Genomic DNA, 17,437 nt, shown 5'->3' on the forward strand with positions numbered 1-17,437 from the left:
CTCAGGCTCTAATCAACTAGTTAGAGGTCTTCTGAATATACACCTTGATGCTCTATAGTGGAGTCTGTTAAAACAACTCTCCATATGTTTTGCTGGCTCGCTTATGTTTAATGAACCAAATTGTATTCTCTGCTTTCCTTTGGGAGCTGATCACATTGAACAGAAACTTTAAATAACATAGCAGATTATAGGGAAAGCTACTTTTCACCCTTTCCATTGAAACCCTTATTTGTCATGTAGTTTGAGACATAAATATAATGTTTATTGAAATTTAGTTTACCATTTGTCTGAATATAATTTGGGATAACAGTTCTGAGAAGTAAATATGATAAGCTTCAACTAGAGGCCAGAAGTCAACAATGAGATATAATTTGAATAATAAGAGATGTCATAAAAAGCTTGAATAAAATGTAACCTATTCTTTTATGAAATGAATTCTTTTTAATTAAAATATTTTATAAATCAGAATTTGATTAGGAAGGTTGAATTAAAGTGACTATTAAAATTTAAGGATAACTGAAAAAAATAATTAAACCTACTTAAATACTATTTAGTTATAAGAACCAAACCAGACCCTCAAACATACTTTTCTCCTTATGTTTAGGAAGTGAGGTATTATAGGCTTGGACCAGTACATATGCTTATCATATTTAGTCACTGTCAGAAAATCTTACTTATTTGTTTTTATTTGTCAGAAGGGGAGAGAAGAGACTACCTGTGGGTAAAGTGAAGGGCATATCTGGAAATGAGAGTAGTATGAAATGGAGACAAAACTTTTAAAAATCAATAGCAAAAGGCTATATCCTAGAAGAAAAAAAAAGTAAAAGAAATGGTCTCAGGACCATTACTTTATCTGTCTCTTGCAAGGGTGATGAGGAGGTTAGATTAAATAAAGCCTGACCAAGATTAACAAAGGAAGATTATTGACCTTACCCTGAAAGGTTAGAAATCTGTTTTATCATTAAACCTTGGAAGCCATTCCCTACATTGGCAGAAATTGGTCTGGAAATATAGTGACAACTGCCATGTAAATGATTGAATCTCCTTATGGTTTTTACTCTGAAGCCTCAAAATTTTGGCATCTCTCTTTCCCTCCTCTGGACCTCCTGTGTCTTTGTTAGCAGAATCTCTGTAGATGTCTAACTGTCAGCAAAGTGAATAGAAACAAGCAACCATTACATCAGGTATTGGTAAGTACAATTCCAGGGAAGAAACACTAAAGGAAAAAAAGGATTTCTCTACTGGATATTGTGCCAGCACATATTAACAAGTTATTCACCATGTAAATGAACAATGGAACCCCATACTGAAACAGCTGTTAAATGCATAAAACTGTTAAAGGGATTAGCAGTGCCAGAGGCTGAAATGGAATCAAACAGGTGAAATGGCAATATAGTAAATAGAGAATATTCCTGTGTAAAATAGCTGTGGTATTTAGTTTTCTACTGTTGTGGTAACCAAATTTGGAATACTTGTACAGAATTTAAACTCTCTGTTATATCCTCTGTATCTCTGTGAAAGGCAAGTAATTATTAAAAATAACATCATGGAATTTTATTCTTTTATGGTTTTCTTTCTACTTCATATAAATTTTGAGTGAAGCATCTTGGAAAGAATTCAGAGAATGGATTTTGCCGAAATCCTTGATGTTTCTCATATGGGAGGGATAGATACCTATGAAAGTTTTATTTATAAAAAATTTCATCATATAATATAACCTAGGATGAAATAAAATTGAAATAGCTTTGGTGGGAAAAGGTTACTATTTAACTATTCCTATTTGCTATTTCTATTTGTTTCCCAGAATGATGAAGTGATGAGGAAATTTTTCATGGAGACATACTCAGAGCTTTGCTTCATTGAAGTTTGTACATTAAACTAGCTCATAGAGGTTCTATGTTCTTTGTCGTCTTTTCAGATTACAATTCATACACTGTTTTAAAGCATTTATTTTGGAACTTTTAGGATGAATAATACCAATACTTTCTATAGAATGTAAATCCCTTGAGATTATTAGGTTTTAATCTTCAAATCTTTAGCATTTTACATAGTCCTTGACACATAATAATAGATACTTAACAAATGTTTTTGATTGGTTTCTTTAGGTTCCAGGAACTTAGATATAAATTGTCATTTGAATGTATATATCTAAATTCAGTCTATTTCAAACTAATTTATCTGAATATAGGGTTAATATGTCTGTCATATAGGAACTTAATCTGTCTGTTTAGAATATGAATCTAGTGTATGAATTTATTGCTAGGAAGACAATATATAAATGGAAATTAGAATAGGGAGAAGGATACTGAAAATAGAAAGAAAGTGGTATGGAAGACTTATTTCAGAAAAGGCAATTTGAAATTTTTTCCTATCAAAACTCAGGCGCAAAAATGGAAGAGTGTGGTGAATATTAGTGGTGAATATCCAGTTTTCAAGTGACATGGTTTAGAAACAGTCAGGTTGCTGCAAATCTCCAAGGTTGATGTACAGTAGAATTCCTAGTTGGCTTCTTAGCTCTCCTTTCATGCAGGTTAATTTTCCCTTACTTTCTAAAAACTTCCAGAACTTCCAGATTTATTCTTTAGCATCTTTGAACATTGTAATTGGTTAAAAGGGATAAAGGGCATAAGATTAGAATCTAATTATTCCAACTACTCAAAGTTACATTAGCAAGAAGAATGTTCTGTTATCTGTGATTCCAGGTGCTATGGAACTATTATGACCCAGGTGAATGCTTGTCTATGAATCATAATTTTGAAGATAAGAGAAAACTGAGTTTTAGTGTGTATAAAAGGTATAAAGCAACAACAATGGGAATTAATTAAAACTACATAGGTATACAGAATAGTAAATCATGGGTAAAAACACAAATAACTGAGAGCATTCCTCTAAATTTCTGGGCCATTAGATCATAACAGATTTAGGGGGAAATAAAGAATAAAGGTACCATAATTCATTCATGGGCTATATTTCTGAATAAACAATCCTGAGCTATCCTCCAGAGGAAAAAATTACAAAAATCTAGTTTTCACACATATCTCTTTTTTCTCAATACTCCATGTATTTGAGTTGACTAAACTATGAGACTGACTAGTAGGCTTCCTGGGCAAGGGGAGAGATGGCTTAAATAAGCCCGAAAACAGTGCATAAGAAAACAATAAAATACATAATATCATATTTTCCTATAAGAGATTGAAACAACTTTTGGATGACAGGTCAAAACAATCATTTTAGCACAAACATATAAAGTATCTTTAAAATGTTTAATGATGACCTTCAAGAGAAGAATGAAGTCCTAATTTAATATGTATTTAGCAACATAAAACTGTGCTATGTGATTATCAAGACTAATGCCCATAAACAAAAAGCATATTAGCATGATGTCTCCATATTGACCTGTTTTTAATCTAATATGCTGCTTATTTTACAGATTTTGTCCACATTAAGTATACTTACTTACATTAAAGAGTTATTAAACCACACCAACAAAAATGTGTACATAAGTGTGATTTATTACCTTTCTAGGTTCAACAAACTTTGCTATATTCATAAAATATTAGTCAGTGTTTAGATAAAATTAATAATTTAATAACAGATATAAATAGAAATGCAACATACTAATACAATGATCATTATATTAATTACTACAGACATTTAGTTTTTGTTTAAACTTTGTAAGTGCATTGATAGAGTCAAACAATGCTCTTTAGATGAATGGTCCACTTACTAAGAAAGAAAAGATGACTTTTAAGAAAAGCTTAATGTAAAAAAAAAAAGAAATTGAGCAGTAATAACCTATTGTATTACAAAAGAAGGTTTTGGTTTCTTATTATCAGAGCAAAACTACTGTTGACAGTCATTGAACAATAATTGATTTGGTGTCTTAAGTATTAAAAATTCAACTTGCTAAAAGTTTGATAAAATCTGGCAAAAGCTATGATAATAACAAGTGTTAGAGTATATTCCTCTCCTGTTTTTTTCTTTAATATGATAATAGATGAATTTTATATATATAAAATGAAACCAAAAATTATTATCAGCTTTATCTGGGATACATTTGTGATATGTGGAAAGAGTTCTGTGATGAGTCAATCAGTATACATAATTCTAACTACTAACTGCTACTAACTAGCAGTTACTACATTTCTAGATAGGTTTTTCCACTACTCCTTGCTCACATTCCTCTTCTAGAAACAGAGAATGCACCAATGAGGACTCTTCACTTCTAAATTTCTATGATTCCATAGCGATTTGGTATCTCCAAGTAACATTTGATCCTCCAAAATCTGAATCCATCCTTCTTTCATACTTTATTCATAACATTCTCCTTCACACACTTGATTTTTCTAGAACCATATTGGACTACTGAGAAGCAGCATAAATATAGAGAAATGATTTCAGAGCCATATATGGCCTGTCATTCCTTTAATTCACACTGACTTTGAGATGAAGAGGTAATTAAAACTCTTAGAGGCCCAGACCAATCTAGAAATTAGAGATAAAATGCCATTCTACTCAGGTGGAGGGAGTTTCCTCACCCAGAGTTCCCTATTAAAAAATCATAGATATATTCCCTTTTCTTGTTACAATACCTGATTATTCCTGTTTTCATTTTTAAATCTACCATCTCCATGTATTTTCCCTGACCATTTATCCTTTCCAGATATTCACTGCCCCCCCACATCTCTACCTTGTAAAAGTTGTATTTCTTGTAAGACCCATTCCAAGTCCTCCACGTGACACGTGGATAGTAATGAATCAGGAAGATTTATTTTCCTGAATTCAAATCTGGTCTCAGACTCACTAGATGTGTAACCCTGGACAAGTCACTCAAGCCAATTTACCTCAGTTTCCTTATCTTTAAAATGTGCTGGAAAAGTAAATGGGAAACCACTCTAGTATTCTTGCCAAGAAAACCTCAAAACAATTCACAGAGAGTCAGACATGCCTGAACCATCAACAAGCTTTTATCAATGGCCTACTTCTTAGGCACTATGCTAAGTGAAATGCAGAAAAGAACAAGCCTTTAATAAAAGCTCTTATGTACCACTTTACAAAGATCTTATTTCATTATCCAAACAACCCTGTGAGGTAAGTGCTATTATCTATAAAAAAAAAATTCAAAAAGAGGTTAAAATAACTAGTCCAAGTTCACATAGCCATGAAGTGTCTAAAGCTAGATTTGATCTCAGGTCTTCCTCACTCAATTTCAGCAGTCTATGTACTGTGACCAACCTTTTTGCTAAAACCAATAAACAAAAAGTTACCAGTCATTTACAGGAAAAATAATGTTCCTAAAATTGTTTTTTAAATGAAATTTTTCTTATATAGATGTATTATATTATAAATAGAATATTCATACTCCAATTAAAGGGGGAGAACACATTTTATTGTTTTAAACATTAATCTAATCTTTGGCTGTTCTCCTTAGCCTATGAACTTGGTGAATTCTTTTATGAAGTAGCTTCATTTCATTTATACTTAAAGCAATTTTTTCAAAAAAGAGTTTTTGTTATTCTGTTCCAATGATTGCAATGAACCAAAGCGTTTTTTTCTGCCTTTGAAATAATGGCTTAATCTTTTCATCTCTTTTCAGGAAGTTGATGGCAATAAAGTGATGTCTTCATTTGCCCCACATAACTCATCTACCTCACCCCTCAAGGCAGAAGAAGGTGGGCGTCAGAGCGGAGAGTCATTGTCCAGTACAGCCCTCGGGACCCCAGAAAGGCGCAAAGGCAGCTTAGCCGATGTTGTAGATACCTTGAAACAAAGAAAAATGGAAGAACTCATCAAAAATGAACCAGAAGGTAAAGTTTGGAAAATAGGCAATAGTTTTTACTTGTGAATTTTATCAACTCTAGGTGCTTTTCTTACCACATTTGTACTTTTTTTTGCATTGTATAGTCTTATGATTAAATTTGACTAGTGAAGCTTAATATTAGAAATACAATGCTAGTATTTATATTAATTTATATTAATTACTTTTTTCTGATATATTCAAGTGTCTTATAAATTTTTTTCATTAGTACATGTAGTCCTTGGAAATTTAAGTAGGATTATCTTTATAACTTTCTTGAAATTCTAAATAGAATTATTTTCATCTTATTTTTGGGGAAACTGAGGTACAGAGAATTTGATTTCAAAAAACAAAAATAGAATTATAGATATAGAGCCAAGAATTAAAGTTATTTCTGCCAAATGTGTCTAGTACTCTTGTTAATTTTCCCTTTATATGTGTGGTTTATTTTGGTTTATTTAGAAATAACACAATTTGCAGTTGGACTGAATTTAGCATATCCTTTTAGAATCTGATGAGATTTTCTTCAGTGTTGTACACTCATTTCTCAAATAGATATATACTTATTTCTCATAGGGATAGGAACTCTTTAGTGAGGAAGCTCCCTCTAGCAAAGCATACTGGTAACTTCTCTTCAATTTATATTCTTATAGAATCTCCTAGAATATTGACAAGCTAAATGACTTGCTTAGTCACTTTCTTACAGAGGTAGGGCTTAAAACAAGGTCATCTGTAGCTCTAAGACTAGCTCTTTATTAACTAAAACATGCTGATTCTAAACTCTTTATTCATATGCTTGGAAATCAGTCTTTCTTTCCTTATAATAAATCAATTCAATATAATAATCATTAAAAACCCACTGAAGTTTTCATAATTTGTCTTCCATTGCTTCACATATAATCTTTATAACTTTCTTTTCAAATGCTGTTCGTCATATCTTGCTTTTTATCCAGTCTTCATCTCTCTCTACTTCTCATGGTAGCCTTCTACTTCATGAACCCCAAACAACTATAAAGCCTTATAAAAACAAGAGCATCTCATATTGCTATTTAAAAGGTTCTATGATTTTATTGGTGTTTCTATTTTCTTCAACGATATATATTATATAACTCAGACAAACCATTTCATCATTTTCAACTCCTTTTCATATTCTTGCATAAATCCTCCAAGAGGATCTGATTAAATTCTAGGAACCTTGCTTTACAACTCTTCATTGCAAGGGTACTCAGAGCACTCTTGTCTACAGGTTTTTCATAAATATCAGTGTATGAATGGCCCACCTACTTTTCTAATGAGTCACTTCTCCCTGAGATCCCTTTAGTCTGATTCTTATTACTCTATTTACCCTCATCAGACACTTCTCTATTTTGCTTTGGGTGACCAATATCTCCAGTTCTTAGAAGATTGTGACATTCTATTATTTAAAGAATAATATGCTAATAGAATCACCAGAAGAATGTCAGTGTTAAAAAAGATGAACCTTTGTTGTATGGAATCATTAAAGGCTTTAGAGTCATTAAAAGCACTGTGTGACATTAAAAAAAAACAATTTGTTGATGCTTTTCTATTTTGATATCACAATTACTTCCTAATCCCTCCCTAGCCTCACCAGAGAATTCTCTTTTGCGGCAAGGGGGGTAGAGTTAGGAAAAACAAATGCATTGATCTTTTCTGATAATATATGTTTCATTCCACACTTGGTCTCCTATCTCTGCCAAGAAGACTTCATTGTTACTCATCTAAAGTCAAAATTGGTCAATGAATCAGTGAGAGTTGTGATGACTTTGAGGATTGTTTTCTTTTATATCATTGCGGTTGTTTTTAAATGTTCTCTTTGATTTGCTCATTTAGCTATGACTCCTTGAGATCTCTCAAAAGTTCTAGGAATTTTTCATTTTTTATCATTTCTTTAGATGTACTATTACATTAAATCAATTTACCACAATTTCCCTTTTTTCCAAATTCTTTGGAATAGCAAAAAGTGATTTTATAATTTTTATCTAATATATGTCACCTTTCCAGATGTATTTGAATTCTTTAGGGGATAGTAATGATTATCATTAAGTTCGGAGGTAATTAGGATTGTTACATTTCAAGTCGAAATTTCAAATTGTTTTTCAGAACCTTTTTATCCATACTAGTTTCTCTAGTGGTTCATAGTATGCCTATGTTCCACATCATCTCCAACATTTACTGTTTCATCTGATTTTTGCCAATTTGATGGCTTTAAGATGAATTCTCACAATTGTTTTACATTATATTTCTGCTGTTATAATTTGAAGCATTCTTTCATGTGACTTGCTTTTCTCCTTTTTCTCATATAGTCACTAAATTTTTATTAAGTACCTATTATGGGCCAAGAACTATCCTACTGAGATATCTGATCTTACTTAGTCTTACTTTCTATTGACCTTAATATTTTTAACCTGGAAAAAATGGTTTGATGATTATAGCTCTGTGCTATAGATTTGATAATGCTAAAGCTCATATCGTTCCTATTTTTTTCACCATTTCTATTCTTTCCTAGGTTCCCCCTTAGTCTTTCATGACAATATTTGCCCTGTGTGTGAAGTGGAGTGAAGTTACAAATTATGGGAGTTGAGGAGGCTGAGAATTGAATATAGAACCTTTTGAGGAGTCATCAACCTAACTGCAATCCTTCTCTTAACCCTCCAAATTTCCTTGTACTTTACTTTTCCTAATCTATCTTCTATACTCTCTACTACAACATCCAGTCAATATACCTTTTCCTGTGATCCTTGATCCTCACTTTAGTTGGGGATTTTTTATATTCTTTCCAAATCTCAACATGATAATTAGTTCGATTTTATATAGTCCTTTTCCCTTGAAACTCTTGCTCCTTCCTCCAGACACTACTTTATGCTTTCCAAGTCCCAATCCTGGAGTGTTCATACTGCTTTACTTCTCTGCTTTCTTCTTATATGCTGTTTAATGCTGATGGGAGAAGTGACAAAACTCAGCTAAATTATTGTGTCACCATAGATATTTGCAATTTATTATCAACCTGACCTTGTTTTGCACAGAAATCCTCTGGCGAAGTGGATAGAGCATTGGTCTTGGAGTCCAGAGGATGGGAGTTCGAATATGACCTTAGACACTTGACTCTTACTAGTTATGTGAGCTTGGGCAAGTCACTTAACTCTGATTGCCTTAAAACCAGGGTCATCTTCAGTTGTCCCGATTCATATCTGGTCACTGGACCCAGATGGCTCTGGAGGAAAAAGTGAGGTTGATGACTTAGCACAGATCCTCCTCACTTAAATCCAATTCATGTCCTTACCTCACTGATGTTGTGGTCTTCTTCAAAAATGAAGGACAAACATTATTATTATCACCTTCCCAAATGCATCTATACCAGATGTTATCTTCTTCCATCAAACTACCTATATCATTCCCCAAAGCTCAACAGACTTTGTCTCATAATTTACAGGGCAAAAATTGATGTCATATGTTATGAACTGTCTTTCCTCCTCAAGTCTATATCTTAAATTCACTTAATATCATGCCTTCCATTTTTTAGTTTTTCATGGCAGTTTCTGAGGAAAGCATGTTATTTCTTGTCAAAAATAATTCCTTTACGTAAACTCATGAACCTTTACCTTCTCATATTCTCTAGAACTATTCACTCTGCTTCAAGAGCATTTCTTCCTTCTCCCTAATTTTCAATCTCTCCTTATCTACATTCTTCTTACCTGTTGCTTACATGCCCCATTCTTCTTCATCTCTAGAAATTATAACCACATTTTGCTTTATCAAATGATATGTCTTATTATAGCCTCTAGTTAATAGCATGAGATTTTGTATTCTCTGCATTTTTTCATTAATTGTGTGACTGTAATAATGTAGTTTTCTCCAGAATGTTACTTGCCAAAAAAAATAATAAAATATTCCTTCTCACATCTCCATTATGGATACTTTGTATGTATTAGATTATTCTTATGAAGATTTTGTAGAAACGGCAAAGTTTATAGGCAGATAGTTATTGATATTTTTTCATTCTCATTTTTCAGTACTATCAAGATCTGTGTGTTTTTTCCATTTAGAATGTGGTATTCTCCCCCATAACATTTCTTTAGACTTATCCATTTATGCTTTCAAATTGATGGAATGTCTAAACCAACAATAATTCCTATAATTGTTTCATTTAATACCATAGTACATTTGTAACTTTTATGTTAGCATCCAAGTATTGGAGCTCCACTGTTATATATGGGGCAAAGTTTGCTGTAGAAAAGTCTGTACAGCTTTTACATTTTTCCAATGTACTAAAAATGTTTGAGAAAATAACTTTAATGTAGCATCAAGTGACATGTAACAAACAAACATATGTAAGACACTTATTTAACTCCATTTTGTAGCCTAATCATAGCACAGAAGTCCTATTCTATATAGAGATTTTTTTCATTTTAATTTCTTAATCCCCAGTGTGATTCCCAGTATATAGCCTATAGCAGGAGCTTAAAATATGTAATTTTTTTTAGGTTTTTTTTTTTACAAGGCAATAGGGTTAGGTAACTTGCCCAAGATCATACAGCTAGGTAATTATTAAGTGTCTGAGGGGGGGGATTTGAACTCAGGTACTCCTGACTCCAGGGCCAGTGCTCTATCTGCTGTGCTACCTAGCTGCCCCTAAAATATATTTTTTCAAGTTGAATAAATTGATATTAGACTGAAAGATTATTTTTAACTTAATGCTCATAATGTTCATAAAGAGACCCCTTTCAAAAATTTTGTATTTCCATATAAATTAAGGTAAGCCTGCAGTTCCAGGAACAGAAATTAAACTCTTCATAAAATTAATTATATGAACATGAAGAACATGTAAAAATCATAAATTGATAAAAAAAATTCTAAATGAAATTATTAGTCTTTCTCAGGTATTTTGTGCTTATTTCTAGCAGAGACATATCACCAGAACAGGATTAAATATGAACTGGATTAGCAAAACATTGTGAATTGAGCAATAAATTTATAGTTTCTTTCACTGAATAAATATTTACATACTGCAACTGTGGTGAAGGTGTTACTGTTTCTTCGGACAGCTGTTGCCACAGTGGGTATAATGCTGGGTCTAGATATAGAGTTGGCCCTGGAATGTAGAAAACTCATCTTCCTAAATTCAAAGCTGGCCTCAGACACTTCCTAGCTGTGTGACTCTAGTCAAACGACTTAACCTTGTTAAGTCATTTGTCTCAAGTCTCAAGTCAAATGAACCAGAGAAAGAAATGATGAACCACTCTCATATCTTTGTGAAGAATACCCCAAATTAGTCACAGAGAGTCAGGTACAATAGAACAATAACAGCAGAACTATTTCACAGTAGATGACTTTCTTTTATTCTGTTAAAATTCCTAGTTTTGTTATTCTGGAAATTATTAAATCATAAGTAATAATATCAATATTAAAATTATTGAAAATTTAAAAATTGCAAGAAAAACATGAGTGTGATAGTAGAAAAAAGAAACTATATTTAAGACCTTGTCATCACATTAATAATACCAAGCATACTAGAATGTCATTGTTTTCTATCACCAGAAGTATGTCAATCATTATTTTAAGGAATCAATTCTGTTGGCATAGAAAGATAGTTTGGTTTCTTTGACCAATCCAAATAGTAATAACTAGTAGGTCAATAATGGGAAACAGGGACAGTGTGCATGTTTTCTTTAAGAGTTGTAACATTTGAGTTTGTTCATATTTTCACTGTCAAGCAGCAACCAATCACATTTATATATGCAACCAAATTTCTTACACTGGTCCACATTATGAAAAAAGTCTAGGGAAAGATCTTTTTGCCATTAATTAAACTAATTTTGTTGCTAAAAGAAATTTTACAAAAAAGATATTGCGTCCAGTGGAAGCCTTTGATAGGATGTCTTTTCTATAGCTTAAACCTGATATGTTCATGTCAATACTTCTCACAAGGTTTTTTTCCTTCTTTGGTTGCTTTTTTAATCATTCTATTATTCATTAATGATGACAATCATGGCGCTGATGCTGAATCACTAAAAATCTGTGAACACAGGAACCTAATGTTATAAGGATCAAAACATATGTGTCAAAAAGGGATAGGGGTATAAATATCAACTTATCACTTCAGAGGTAGCTAGATGTGGACATGGAGTAAGGAAGACATGAATTCACATCCAGCCTCAGACACGTACTAGCTGTGGGACCCTGGGAAAATAACTTGACTTCTGTTTGCTTCAAACCAAAGAAGAAGGAAATGGCATACCATTTCAAGTATGGTCCATAGGGGAATGAAGAGTAAGATATAACTGAGCAACTAAACAACAAAAATATCAATTCAGTACATTGGGGTTTTTTGGGGGCTTTTGCAAGGCAAATGGGGTTGAGTGGCTTGCCCAAGGTCACACAACTAGGTAATTATTAAGTGTCTGAGGCCGGATTTAAACTCAGGTACTCTTGACTTCAGGGACAGTGCTCTATCCACTGCATCACCTAGCCGCCCCCAATTCAGTACATTGTACGTGCTACTCAAAGCTTCCATAATATTTATACTAGCTATATTAAAACTAACTCATGACCCAGTTTCATACCTCTGGCTTATTCATTTCGAAGAAAGCCCAAGCTCGGTGAGAATTAGAGTAATGATTATGCACCTGTTTGATCTACCACCAACACATTAATATCAAGAATAATTTTATTAATTTTGACATTTTGGAAGAAAATAGTGTGAAGTCCTTACAGTTTTCCTAGTTTTAAATACATATCTATCCATCTATCAAATAAAGCTAAGTATGTCTTCCAAATAAATAAGGGAATAGAACCAAATCATCTTATTAATCACTTCATTTATACAGATGACATCAGAGAAACATATTAAACAGAGTCTTCATCTTATGAAATCTTTTTCTTATGATACCAATATGTTATTTGGACTTGATAATTGTAAGCTTTTTGTTTTTGTTTTGTTTTTAATTTATAAGCTTTTTAAACTAATGGCAAGGAAAGATAGAAACTGAAGATTCTGAGCTGGATTTTAGAGGTCATATTATATCAATGACTGAAGGCAAAAATCACAAATACCTTGATCTTCTCCAGTTAAGACACCACAAATATGAAGAAGTCAAGAGAACCTTATGGCTAATTACACCAAGAGACTTACTGGCATCCTAAAATCAATGCCGAATGGAAAGGAAACATTGAAAGCAATCAACAGCTACATATATCATCATTCTCAATGTGTACTATGTGATCTGCAAAATTAATGACGAATACATCATTACATGAATACATCATAGAATACATCATCAAAATTAATGAAACATAGTGCCTTTTAAGGCAACTATAGAAAGAATAACACATCCTTATCAGAAAGGAGGAAGAGAGTTAATAGACATTCTTAGATCACATGATGACCAAGTCAAAAATCTAGAGAAAAATTTTTTTTGAAATAGGCAAAAATATTTCATTAGAATTATTAATTGTAGCAGAAAGTGCTTTAACTTCAGAAAGATGATTACAATATGCATAATGCTCCAGAATACAGATGGAATACAATGTTCTTGAATGACATCTGCAAATATTAAGATTAAATTATGTCTATAAAGAAATACTAAAGAAATTGCTAAGTCATATGGTTTTATTTGTGGAAACAGAACAATTTAAGATGACATTTTATGACTAGGTCATTGACATCAGACATAGCATTGTTCCGTAAAACTTAAAGGATTTTGTTCTTAATAGATGTCACCATCCCAAACATTTATATTGTATATGAGCTTCCCAATACTGAATACATGTCAAATACTGAATTTTGACCTTATATATTATAGCATACAATATATACATAATTTCTTTCCTTTAACCCTTGTTCCATTTGGCTTTCAAAGCCATTAAAATGAATAACAAGTTCTGATGAAAATTTCATTAAACCCTGGTTGAATCATTATGAATCTATTGATGCCTCTGCCCCAAGGAAAAAATAAAAATAAAAGACTTCCTTCTTCCAGCCTCCTCTCACCAAAAACAAACTAATTAGAGTTCACAAGTTAGAAATAAATGGCAAATTGTGTGTCACAGAAAAGGAGGCCACTTAGGTGAATCTCTTCATATAAAAAATTAGACTTGCATAAGGGCTTAAAAAGGAGATGGTCTCTGTAATGTGATTTTCCTTGCCCCAAACTGCTTATCTTTTCAATGTGAGAAAACTATTTTTTCAAGTCGTAAATGGAACAAAAATATATTTATATAAAACTTTTTTATTCACTTCATTACTTTTATCACTAAATCTATCTCTTTGAATCTTTCCTTTTTAAGGAATATTCTTTTTATAAATTAATATCTTACTGAGTTCACCCTAATACAAAATCTCTGCAGAAAGTGGATAAAGAAATGTTTGGAGCTAAAAATCTTACTTTTACCATTACCATTAATTTGGATCTATTTAGTAATGCCAGATAAAGTTATTGAAGTGTTCAGGGCTGTTGTCACCATGCTGTCATATATAATTCTGTTTCAAAACCTCAAATTGATAAGATTGCATCAGGTCAATTTCTCATTGAGAGAACCATATGATATTAAGTGACTATGGTGCTTTATCACCTAGAAGGTTAGCCACCAGTTGACTAATATTGATAAAAAAAATAAAGCAAGGAGAATCTATCATCTTCATTGACATTGAGTGGATGGAATAACTGTACTGATGATCTCACATATGTATTTTTAGTATTAGAATATGAAGATGTGATAGTCTGGCATGTAATCTTGATTTTAATAAAGTTAATTTCAAGGCTTCATGGAAAAACTAGGTATCATCCCACATACTAAAATTCTATGGGAGAAGTCAACATAGGAGGATTCAGAGCTCTAACTGAAAATTCATGGAAAAAGTTGAAAAGAAAAAAAGAGAAACAATTCTGATCAACAGAAAGAAGAAATGTTGTCTGTAAGATCTGGTATGGCAATGCAGGAAAATCAACCACCATTTTAGCCTTTCTTTTCTTTTCTTTTTATTGTTTATATTTTTCATTTGAAAAAAAGCTATATTTGGTATTTTAACATCATATTATTTCCCAATATCTCTCTCTACCAATAGAACTCTCTCATAAAAATAAAGCTGTGAAGCAAAAGCAACCAGCACAGCCATCTCACCAAATAAAAAAATTTTAAAGTCTTGTGCGGAAGTTGAAAGCAAGAACAGATAATAGACAATGAATACAAAAGCATGACTCAGTCCGTAACAACACACTCTAGAGAGCTAACCTTCAAAAAGAGCTGAGGCTACTAAGAAAGACAAATGACAACAAAAAGGGTTATCCTGGGGGTAAAGAGACAGTTCAATGAAGCTACTTCAAGTTAATAGGGCAGTGATAGCTGGCAATAGAAGGCAGAGATGCGTAACTTTTATTTTCCTTTGTTTTTTTCTGCCAAAGAGAGTGATCTTTGGGCTAGAAAGATGGCTAATAGAGTATCTGCCAAGATCTGTAAGCAGATAATAAGAGTATACCTATCTGGCCTTGAGGGGTTCAAGGGTATATTCACTATCTGAAACAGATGAACCACAGCCAAGGGCATTGAAACACCTTGCAGACATGGTTCCTGAACTATTAACAGTGCCTTTTCGAGGACAGTATCCTAAATTTCAGGGCTACTTGACTAATAGATCATAGGAATTGTGTAAATATACTTTACCTAGACTTGAGAAAATGCATTTTACAAAATTTCTCTTTGCTCTTGGTACAAAAAGGATGTTATCGGCATTCCCTAGAAATTTTTGTTGGGCCCTGTGTGCAATAAAAAAGAATGGGTCATTATTCTTCCAAAATTTGCAGGTGATACCATTCAAGGAGTCCAGTATGGGAAGACAGATGGCATTCCAGAAGATTTTTTTTCAAGCTAGAACAATAGACTAAAGCAAATATGTTGAAATAAAAGAATAAACTCTTAAGTACAGAAATTCAATTTTAGAAACAAAAATGGAGCAGACATGACTAAAAAGCAATTCATTTAAAAAAATCTTTATAGTGGAATGGGAGCACATTATGAACTACATTGTATGTAATGCAAGAAAACATTCAATCTGAAGCTGCATTAAGAGAGAAATAGTACCCTCTTCATTTAATATGTGTGCATATGTAGATATTGATTTAAAATATGTGTGTATTATATATTATATACAATTAGAGAGAGAATACAGACTAAATGATTAAAGTAATATAAACTGAAATGAAGTAGAGAAAAACTGAAAATTGTCAGAGTAATAGATTTATCAAAGATTTGAAACTGTGAAAATTGTATTTCTTTTGAAATATATTTCCATTAAGTTTGTGTTAAAACTATTTTTATAAAAATGTGTGTGTGTCAATCAAGACATACTTAGCAACTTGGAAATATTAAAGTTTGAGAATTTTTTATCTCAAAAATTTTAGTTTTTTTCCTTTACTTTGATTGCTCTTACTGTAGTTTATGCCAAGTGAACTTTTCTTTCAAGTATCTGTCTCTTATTTATTTTTTATTTATTTTTTAAGAGATCAACATTAGCTTAGTTGATTCATTAAATTCTTTGTAAATGAAAGGTGAGTTTCTTTTTGAATATTTTCTTCTCTGATACCTAAAATTCTTGTCATCATGTATTTTCTTCTTAAATTCTACAGAAAAAAATCTTTATTTGATACTTTATTATGAAGAGACCAAAAGTATAAGATTATTATTGAAATCACACAGTGTTAACAGACCAAAGTTTCTTACCCATATTGTAGGAGAAAAAATCTATTTTCTTTTCATTTCTGGTATATAATAATGAAGATAATATACTAGAGTTGGGGAATGGAAGTGAAGCTTTAGTCCTTCATCCTTAGCATCATCAGTTGTCCATGATATGCTTTTTGCAGCTAAAATCATTAGGGGAATGAAATAGATAGGCTTTGTTTTTTGTTTTATTATGTGATTTTAAAAATAGTAGAAACTATTATTTTTTATTTAAGATATTAAGTGGAAATCTCTTTTATGCCATAAAATTCCACACAAATTTGTGACAGCAAAGATCAAAGAAATTGTTTAGCTCTTTTTGCACTATTAGTATTATTGGATTATAGTATATTTCATATTAATAATTTTCATACTAGAAAATTTATCTTGCTGTATTGTCTTTAATAGTTATTTACCTATAGAACATTTAAAAGTCTGTTTAGTTCACAGTGATGAAATAAATCTTACGAACTTTGAAATGTTTTCTCCATCCATTGTAAATCATTCATTTTGATTCATAGTAGTTATTTTTATTTGATATAGTGCCTTACATGAATATTTTCCCAGTTATCATCTTTTCAGTTCTTTCATTTAACATACTTAGGTATATAAAAGCTTCAGACCTACAGGGTTTACAGTTTATACTGTCTTTCAAAAATAATTTTACAGAACCTGAAATAAGCAAAATTTTATTATAGTTTCATCTTTTGTTCTATATTACATCACTATCTATATTTTTGGTGGAAGACAAGTCCCTGGTGCATGATATTTGGTCTTGTGAACATCCCCTATAGGTGATTTGTTTTATGTTTAAGTTTATGTTATAAATCATAACCCCTGTTTCACTTTAATTTAAATAGATGCTATTTCAGGAACCCTGTACAAAATAAAGTAAGACATATGGAG

The 17,437-nt window shown here is 31.9% G+C and overlaps 1 protein-coding gene across 19 annotated transcripts in view; it reads left to right on the forward strand.

Moving 5' to 3' along the window:
* Positions 1-17,437, forward strand: part of SOX5 (SRY-box transcription factor 5) — a 1,270,393-nt gene that overhangs the window by 940,219 nt on the left and 312,737 nt on the right. For all 19 annotated transcript variants that reach the window (XM_074194255.1, XM_074194256.1, XM_074194251.1 and 16 more), the window contains one exon: positions 5,597-5,807. In XM_074194255.1, coding sequence (XP_074050356.1) covers positions 5,597-5,807 — 211 coding nt within the window. The remainder of the gene's footprint in view (positions 1-5,596; positions 5,808-17,437) is intronic.

This window comes from Macrotis lagotis, chromosome 7, assembly GCF_037893015.1.
Source record: "Macrotis lagotis isolate mMagLag1 chromosome 7, bilby.v1.9.chrom.fasta, whole genome shotgun sequence".
Classification (NCBI taxonomy): domain Eukaryota; kingdom Metazoa; phylum Chordata; class Mammalia; order Peramelemorphia; family Peramelidae; genus Macrotis; species Macrotis lagotis.